The sequence below is a fragment of the Staurois parvus genome, unplaced genomic scaffold (assembly GCF_062004578.1).
Source record: "Staurois parvus isolate SC_StPar_1 unplaced genomic scaffold, SC_StPar_1.0 ptg000721l, whole genome shotgun sequence".
In the NCBI taxonomy this organism is placed as follows: domain Eukaryota; kingdom Metazoa; phylum Chordata; class Amphibia; order Anura; family Ranidae; genus Staurois; species Staurois parvus.
This window is the reverse complement of record NW_028318517.1, coordinates 1,978,534-1,988,744: the sequence shown is the minus strand read 5'-3', so window position 1 is coordinate 1,988,744 and position 10,211 is coordinate 1,978,534. Positions and strand designations below refer to the sequence as shown.

Sequence of the window (10,211 nt, the reverse complement as noted above, 5' to 3'; positions counted from 1 at the left end):
GTTCAGTCGTGGTCAGAATTGAGCAGGAGAGTCAAGCAGGTAGAAGACAGGATACAGGTTCAAGACAACAAGGGCTCATGGGAAAACACCAAGGCACTGATTGCAGGCCTGGTACTGCCTAAATACACCTCCTGCGATCAGCCTCAGGTGATGGCTTGTTTGCAGGAGTGTGATCCTGGCTGCTGAAAAGCACCTGCTGGTGAGAACTGGTGCTGCAGCACACACAGCAGGCGAGCCCCAGGACACCCAACGGTGAGTCCTTTCCTGACAGCGGGGTCCGGGGAGACCGGATATAGTGAATGCGGGGTCCAGGGAGAGCGGATACAGTGAATGCGGGGTCTGGGGAGAGCGGATATAGTTAATGTGGGGTCTGGGGAGAGCGAATATAGTGAATGCGGGGTCCGGGGAGAGCGGATATAGTGAATGCGGGGTCCGGGGAGAGCGGATACAGTGAATGCGGGGTCCGGGGAGAGGGGATACAGTGAATGCGGGGTCCGGGGAGAGCGGATAGAGTGAATGCGGGGTCCGGGGAGAGCGGATACAGTGAATGCGGGGTCCGGGGAGAGGGGATACAGTGAATGCGGGGTCCGGGGAGAGCGGATACAGTGAATGCGGGGTCCGGGGAGAGCGGATACAGTGAATGCGGGGTCCGGGGAGAGGGGATACAGTGAATGCGGGGTCTGGGGAGAGCGGATATAGTGAATGCGGGGTCCGGGGAGAGTGGATATAGTAAATCCAGGATCCGGGGTTTAGTAACACTTTTATTAAGAAATAAAAAGTCTTTAAAATCTCCAGCATTGTAAATCCATCATGAATCATGTTGTCCAGCAATGCAGATCATCATCAGTCATGATGACAACTCCAGAGAATACATATGATCCATTATTGCACTGACCATGAATGATGGCTTCTGGTCCCTATACGCTAAATGTAAAAGAGGGGGCAGGGTCTTTAGGATGATATCATTATCCATATGAGGTGACACCCTCAGACGAAGTCGTGTGACGAAACGTGTTAGGGCGTGATCGAGCAGTGACATCATCATGTATGCCGCTACCACATGGCTGGACCACATGACCACAACCGCATCATCTGTTGCCGACTACGGCTGGTGAGACTCCACTGTGTGTGCTGGGAGCAGGAGATTGTGTGCTGCAGGCTGCAGACGGTTTTCTATACAAAAAGGCCGTATATTTACTTGCAGAATGTGAGTGTTTTTAAAGGGGGAATTTTGAAAAATAAACATTAAATCGGTATTATGCTATAGTGAGTGTTCTATCTATTCACATGTGTCTTATACTTACCATGACAGAGAGTAATGAGATCAATCTTCTGATGAAGGAGGATTATTGTTATGCTGCTGAATGTTCCACATCCATTGATATTTGAAGGATATGCTGGTTAATCACCAGAATGTGGTGAGTTGGCACTTTGATGGGGTGTTGAGCACTGAAATATTCACCATTGTGGAGAAAATATTTCTATTAGAGAAAGATTTCATATCTTCATTGAAGAAAGATTATATATATATTTGGACTTCACTTAGTGGACTTTTTTGTATGATTTAATTATATATATTTTTTTGGCACATATTGGCACTTTATTTGGTGGCAGTTTTATTTTATTATTTATATATTTTCTTATATAATTTTACATATGTCATTTATATTCATTTATGCACTGGTTATATTCATTTATACACTGGTTATATTCATTTATACACTGGTTATATTCATTTATACACTGGTTATATTCATTTTGGTATATTAGTAGGTTGAGAGCGCTGTTTGTGGGATATTCCATTACAGAAATAATTATAAAGGATAAGAAACAAAAACTGAATCAATAGAACTAAGGAAATCAAATTAGATTACATAAAGATCTGCCGAGTGCTGGTTGTCACACACAGGAGACGCGATCAAGTGCCGGCTGTGAGAGGACTCCACACACAGGAGACGTGACCGAGTGCCGGCTGTCAGAGGACTCCACACACAGGAGACGTGACCGAGTGCCGGCTGTCAGAGGACTCCACACACAGGAGACGCGACCGAGTGCCGGCTGTCAGAGGACTCCACACACAGGAGACGTGACCGAGTGCCGGCTGTCAGAGGACTCCACACACAGGAGACGTGACCGAGTGCCGGCTGTCAGAGGACTCCACACACAGGAGACGCCACCGAGTGCCGGCTGTCAGAGGACTCCACACACAGGAGACGTGACCGAGTGCCGGCTGTCAGAGGACTCCACACACAGGAGACGTGACCGAGTGCCGGCTGTCAGAGGACTCCACACACAGGAGACGCGACCGAGTGCCGGCTGTCAGAGGACTCCACACACAGGAGACACGACCGAGTGCCGGCTGTCAGAGGATTCCACACACAGGAGACGTGACCGAGTGCCGGCTGTCAGAGGCCTCCACACACAGGAGATGCGACCGAGTGCCGGCTGTCAGAGGACTCCACACACAGGAGACACCACCGAGTGCCGGCTGTCAGAGGACTCCACACACAGGAGACGTGACCGAGTGCCGGCTGTCAGAGGACTCCACACACAGGAGACGTGACCGAGTGCCGGCTGTCAGAGGATTCCACACACAGGAGACGCGACCGAGTGCCGGCTGTCAGAGGATTCCACACACAGGAGACGCGACCGAGTGCCGGCTGTCAGAGGACTCCACACACAGGAGACGTGACCGAGTGACGGCTGTCAGAGGACTCCACACACAGGAGACGCCACCGAGTGTCGGCTGTCAGAGGACTCCACACACAGGAGACGTCACCGAGTGCCGGCTGTCAGAGGACTCCACACACAGGAGACGCGACCGAGTGCCGGCTGTCAAAGGACTCCACACACAGGAGACGTGACCGAGTGCCGGCTGTCAGAGGACTCCACACACAGGAGACGTGACCGAGTGCCGGCTGTCAGAGGACTCCACACACAGTAGACGTGACCGAGTGCCGGCTGTCAGAGGACTCCACACACAGGAGACGCCACCGAGTGCCGGCTGTCAGAGGACTCCACACACAGGAGACGCGACCGAGTGCCGGCTGTCAGAGGACTCCACACACAGGAGACGTGACCGAGTGCCGACTGTCAGAGGACTCCACACACAGGAGACACGACCGAGTGCCGGCTGTCAGAGGATTCCACACACAGGAGACGCGACCGAGTGCCGGCTGTCAGAGGACTCCACACACAGGAGACGCCACCGAGTGCCGGCTGTCAGAGGACTCCACACACAGGAGACGCCACCGAGTGCCGGCTGTCAGAGGACTCCACACACAGGAGACGCGACCGAGTGCCGGCTGTCAGAGGACTCCACACACAGGAGACGTGACCGAGTGCCGACTGTCAGAGGACTCCACACACAGGAGACACGACCGAGTGCCGGCTGTCAGAGGATTCCACACACAGGAGACGCGACCGAGTGCCGGCTGTCAGAGGACTCCACACACAGGAGACACGACCGAGTGCCGGCTGTCAGAGGATTCCACACACAGGAGACGTGACCGAGTGCCGGCTGTCAGAGGCCTCCACACACAGGAGATGCGACCGAGTGCCGGCTGTCAGAGGACTCCACACACAGGAGACACCACCGAGTGCCGGCTGTCAGAGGACTCCACACACAGGAGACGTGACCGAGTGCCGGCTGTCAGAGGACTCCACACACAGGAGACGTGACCGAGTGCCGGCTGTCAGAGGATTCCACACACAGGAGACGCGACCGAGTGCCGGCTGTCAGAGGACTCCACACACAGGAGACGTGACCGAGTGACGGCTGTCAGAGGACTCCACACACAGGAGACGCCACCGAGTGCCGGCTGTCAGAGGACTCCACACACAGGAGACGCCACTGAGTGCCGTCTGTCAGAGGACTCCACACTGAGATTTACTATTGAACAGCGGCTAAAAAGAAAGCGCCCGCGGCAGACAGCTAAATTGTGTCCTGCACATGCGCATATACAGTGAAGGAAATGCATATTTGCTCCCCTGCTGATGATGAATGTTCGCCCCTCACAATGGAATGATCGGTGTAAAAATCGAATGTTCGGTGTATTGTAACACTGAGAGACAGAATACAACACAAAATTCAGCAGAAATGCATCTAACAAATGATGACTGATCTGCATGTGATGAGGGAAATAAGGATTTGATCCCCTTCACAAAACATGACTTAGTACTTGGTGGCAAATCCCTTGTTGGCAATCACAGAGGTCAGACGTTTCCTGGAGTTGGCCCCCATGTTCGCACACATCTCAGGATGGATTTTGGCCCACTCCTCTTGGCAGATCCTCTCCAAGTCATTAAGGTTTGGTGACTGACGTTTGGCAACTCAAACAAGCTCCCTACAAAGCTTTTCAATCGGATTAAGTTCTGGAGACTGGCTAGGCCACTCCAGGACCTTAATGTGCTTCTTCTTGAGCCGCTCCTTTGTTGCCTTGGCCGTGTGTTTTGAGTCATTGTCATGCTGGAACACCCATCCACCACCCATTTTCAATGCCCTGGCTGAGGGAAGAAGGTTCTCACCCAAGATTTGAGGGTACATTGCCCCGTCCATCGTCCCTTTGATGCAGTGAAGTTGTCCTGTCCCCTTAGCAGAAAAACACCCCCAAAGCAGAATGTTTCCACCACCATGTTTCACAGTTGGGATGGTGTTCTTGAGGTCATAGGCAGCATTCCTCCTCCTCCAAACACGGTGAGTTGAGTTGATGCCAAAGAGCTGGATTTTAGTCTCATCTGACCACAACACTTTCCACCAGTCCTCCTCTGCATCATTCAGATGTTCAGTGGCAGACTTCAGACGGGCTGGACATGTGCTTTCTTGAGCAGAGGGACCTTGCGGGCACTGCAGGATTTCAGTCCTTGTCGGCGTAGTGTGTTACCAATTGTTTTCTTGGTGACTGTGGTCCCAGCTGCCTGGAGATCATTGACAAGATCCTCACGTGTAGTTCTGGGATGATTCCTCACTGTTCTCATGATCATTGACACTCCACGAGGTGAGATCTTGCATGGTGCACCAGACCTAGGGAGACTGACACTTGTTTTGTGTTTCTCCCATTTGTGAATGATTGCACCAACTGTTGTCACCTTCTCACCAAGCTGCTTGGCCATAGTTTGGTAGCCCAGTCCAGCCTTGTGTAGGTCTACCATCTTGTCCCTGACATCCTTGGACAGCTCTTTGGTCTTTGCCATGGTGGAGAGTTTGGAATCTGATGGTTTGATGGCTCCTGTGGACAGGTGTCTTTTATACAGGTAACACAATGAGATTAGCAGCACTCCCTTTAAGAGACTGCTTCTAATCTCAGCTTTTTACCTGTATGAAAGACACCTGGGAGCCAGAAATCCTGCTGAATGATAGGGGATCAAATCCTTCTTTCCCTCATGAACATGCAGATCAGTCATCATTTGTTAGACGCATTTCTGCTGAATTTGTTGTTGTATTCTGTGTCTCAGTGTTACACCGAACATTCCATTGTTAGACCGATCATTTGTTTGTGAGGGGCGAACATTCATCATCAGCAGGGGAGCAAATACACATTTCCTTCACTGTATATCCTTGCATAGACGTTGGAAAAGCGTCTAGTTCTTGACTGTCATGAATTCCCTAAAAAAACTATTTTTTACCCACTGAAAAAATGTTTTAAAAGGAATATATTGTTTAAAGTGAAGTCCAGATATTTGGGAAAGAAAATTTCAATGTGAACGTTTGTGCAGTGATTGTTCGTTGTGTTAGACGTGTTTCTAGGACGTCTGCTTTCTTAGACGGATTCCTGGATTGGACTGGTTAGTAAATTCACTTTCACGTCTATTTGTTAGACTCTTTCTTTAGTAAATGTCTTTGCCGCCTAAAAGTAGACGGATTCCAAAGAAAAGTAGACGTTAGCCCACGGAAATGCGCCTAGAGGCTGTTTATGTACATTAGTATATCAGGGCCTTAGTGACACATATTCTTCTAGCATCAGTACTTACCATTACTAGACACTGGAAAAAAGACTCCGCCCCTTCTCTAAAAGACGTCATTGAGCGGGTCCAGACCCACTTCATCTATGAGAAATCGTTAGCAGACCTAAATATGACCAAATCTGACAAAGCTTGGACTCCCCGGTCCGACTGGTTCAGAACCAGAACCTCAGATATTATGTTTAACCTTTTCTTGGATACTCTAAAATGATTATTTCGTGGAACTAGAAGGATTGTTAGGAATTATTCAATATTTCCTTTTTTCTCTTTGTTAAACTTTAACGCAGCACCTAGACTGTGATATTTTGTCGCTTTTCACTGTCCGATTTTTGTTATGTTGTTGTAACTATATTCGTAAAACCAAATAAAAATGTATTATGGAAACAAAAAATACTGCAAATCTAAATGAGCCCCAATTCTTTTTGACATTTTTTTCAATTGTTTTAAATGTTAGAATTTTACAATTTTTTCACAATATATTTTTTGGGGGCATTTGTGAACCATTAGGAGTCTAAACAGACTCCCGATATCTCACTTCTGAGATGGAGAAAGAGATTGAGAACATTCCTTAATTTGATTCTCTGTATCCTCAGCTGTACTGCAGAATGAACAGGGGCCAGCTACAGACTCCTGTTCAATCATAGGCTGAAACCAGGGAAATAATGTGTACTATGCTCAGTTATGGATGGACACAGCCAGTGCGCTCATGCTGAAAAGGAAGAGGCCTGTAAATGAAATATTTAATGACCCCTTCCCCCACTCTCCATCCTGAAACATCCCCATGTGCTTGTAGCAGCCAGTGGTAGGGGCAGGAGGGATGGGAGGGAAAGCCAGGCAGCGTTTGGGAGGAGGCAGATGGGGGTAGAGGGGGCTGGAAAACAGGATAAATCAGATGGTGGACAGGAACATGCAATCAGTGTGCTGGGGATGAGGGGGTACAAGTACAAGAACCGATCCCTGGTCCATCTCTACCTGCAGCCACTAAAAGCCGGCAGTAGGAAGAAGAGGGGGAGCTTTCAGCGGATGCAGGGAGAGATGGACAGGAGATCAGTTCTTATAATTGGCCCCCTTCCCCCACCTTACTGATTGCATGGGGGAAAGGAGGAAATAAAGGCAGATATGAAGGGGAATCTGTGTACGGGGAACACCTAACAATCACCACCATTTTATTCTCCAGGGCCTCTGATGTCACAGAATAGATGTTTGGGGGTTTATCTCATCTTCAGGACCAAAATCTGCATTTTCCCATGTGTGCAAAATCATGCAGAAACAGCTCTGGCAGTGAGAGGGTTAATGTGGGCTAGATGGGATCACTCTGCTGGGGTGACATTAGAGCTCCCCCTAGCTGCAGCCTGGTAATAACCAGGGGCGGACTGACCATTTGGAAACTCGGGCACCTCCCGAGGGCCCGGGGTCAGTAAAGGGCCTCATGAGATGCCCCTGGTACATTTTTCATAGGCTTTTTTGAGTTTGGGCAAGGACACAGGGGCCCCATGATCCCCTATTGTCCGGGGGCCCCATGAGTTGTCAGTCCCCCCCTTGTAATAACATTGCTGGGAGGTCTATTAATTTCTCTGCTCCATACTTCCCGTCTTTATATAAATGTCTCCTGACATTTGGGGGTCTATTCATAGAATGTGTAGAACCATTCACCTGGTGAAAGTGCATGTCCATTCCTCCTGTGTGAATGGGGGGAAATGGATGTTATTAGATCTGCTGCTTGAATGTTTTCCATGATTTAATATGGAAAATACCACATGTGCCACTAGATGGCGCTAATTGCTATTATACTTAGTGCCATCTAAAGGCCAAGTGTGGTATTTTCCATGTTACATCAATGGTTGACTTGTGTGCTGCATAGTCTACAGTACTCATGAGTGTCGGAATGTGATCTCAGGGATGAGTATGAAGCCATGTCTGACCAAGGAAGATAAGGGGGCTATTTATATAAAATGACATTATGGCCACTAGATGGAGGCAATGTTCATAGAAAATAAATACAGCCAGAATGTTGGTCACTTTTGTTCCTCGATTTATTTTTTTTAGACCCCTACATGGTTACAAAATCTTCCGCCACAAAATGTACTCAGCCAATCACAGGGAAGGACTCCATTTTTATTCTTCTCCTACCATCAATGGCTGACCTGGTCCCACACTTCATCCATGTCTTTGGTGACCTCTGATCTCCTGGGATGTCCAGCAACATTCATCTAGAAGACATTTCCGGCACTCAAGGCACTAATACACCTCCAGGGTTGTGTGGGACCCCTGATGTACAGAAAGACAGGACTTCAGTGAGGAACATTTCCCTCACTCAGGACAGGAAGGTGGCTTCTCCCCGTGTGAGATCTCTGATGTTTGTAAAGATGGGACTTGTCTGAAAAACATTTGAGATCTCTATGAGATCCCATGTGAGATCTCTGATGTCTGTAAAAACTGGACTTGTCTGAAAAACATTTCCCGCACTCAGGACAGGAATACAGTATTTATACGTGAGACCTTTGATGTTTGACAAGTACCGTTTTTCGTACAAAACATTTCCCACACTTGGAACAGGAATATGGCTTTTGCCCTGTGTGATACATTAGATGTGTGACAAGTTCCAATTTTCGTACAAAACCTTTCCCACACCTAGGACAGGAATATGGCATTTCACCTGTGTGTAGTCTCTGATGATTTTTAAGGCTGGACTTATCTGAAAAACATTTCCCGCACTCAGGACAGGAAAATGGCTTCTCCCCTGTGTGGGATCTCTGATGTATGTTAAGATTGGACTTCTGTGAAAAACATTTCCCACACTCAGGACAGGAATACGGCTTCTCCCCCGTGTGCGATCTTTTATGCACCTTAAGTTTGGAGTGAACACGAAAACACTTCCCGCACTCAGAACAGACATATGGCTTCTCCCCCATGTGACTCCTCTGATGTGTAACAAGTTCTGATTTTTGTTCAAAACATTTCCCGCACTCAGGACAGGAATACAGCTTCTTGCCAGCGTGAGATCTCTGATGTGTGGAAAGATGGGAGATCTTTAAAAAACATTTTCCACACTCAGGGCAGGTATATGGCTTATTGATCTTGTGAGATCTCTGATGTTTGTAAAGATTAGACTTTTGTGAAAAACATTTCCCACACTCAGGACAGGAATGTGGTTTCTCACCTCTGTGAAACTTCTGATGTATTTGAAGATAGGACCTACGTGAAAAACGTTTCCCACACTCAGGACAAGAATATGGCTTTTCTCCCGTGTGAGATCCCTGATGTCTGCAAAGATGGGACTTCTGTGAAAAACATTTCCCACACTCAGGACAGGAATACGGCTTCTCTCCTGTGTGAATTCTGTTATGCACTTTGAGATCATATTTAAAACGGAAACATTTCCCACACTCGGTACAGGAGAAGCTCTTCCCTGTTGGAAGGCTGGCCCGGTCCCGCACAGTCTGAGGTTCCTCAGGATACGAGGAATCCGATGGTCCATCTACACTGGGTGGTGCCGGATGGACATTGGAGGGAGCCGGGTTTTCTCCTGGACTATACTGTGTGATGTCCTCATCATCTACTTTCCAGTCTGGAGACAAAGTGATACAATCCTCTGAGGTTTTCCTCATCTCCCGGCCATGGACTAAAATACAAAGACAAAGAGGATTACTAGACAGGAGCTGATTGGGTTCCCCCAAACCAGGACTCCGCCCACATCAGGCAGCTTGGTCTCTGAGGAGCTTACAATTCCACCCTCAAGGGAACTAGGAAATGGCTCCTCTGATCTCCTACCAGGTCATTTCTTTATTCATGGACCTTAGTCAGAGAGTGAGGAAACAACCAGAACTGTCTTTTATAGGAGGGACAGTGATGAGGGGATTATAGGACGAGGGCCCCACCCCCTGAGGGCCCCTGAAGACTGGACTAATCCTGAAGACCACCATCATTGGGGTATTGACTCCTCCCTCAGGAGGAGCAGGAGGTCATGGGAGAAGCGGAGAGGATGGTTTGGGTGATATTTGGAGACAAGATTGGTGATGTAACTTGGGGCAGAGTTATAAATGGCTTTATATGTTATTGTTAATATTTTGACTTTTATTCAATGAGCAATGGGAATCCACTGGAGGGATTGGCAGAGAGGGGTGGAGGACACTGAATGGAGGCCAGTGGAGGGATTGGCAGAGAGGGGTGGAGGACACTGAATGGAGGCCAGTGGAGGGATTGGCAGAGAGGGGTGGAGGACACTGAATGGAGACCAGTGGAGGGATTGG

At 48.5% G+C, this 10,211-nt stretch overlaps 1 protein-coding gene across 1 annotated transcript in view; it reads right to left on the bottom strand.

Moving 5' to 3' along the window:
• Positions 1-7,976: 7,976 nt before the first annotated feature.
• Positions 7,977-10,211, bottom strand: part of LOC149445424 (uncharacterized) — a 162,122-nt gene continuing 159,887 nt past the window's right edge. The window contains exon 5 of the mRNA XM_089653855.1: positions 7,977-8,945. Coding sequence (XP_089509981.1) covers positions 8,448-8,945 — 498 coding nt within the window. The 3' untranslated portion in view covers positions 7,977-8,447. The remainder of the gene's footprint in view (positions 8,946-10,211) is intronic.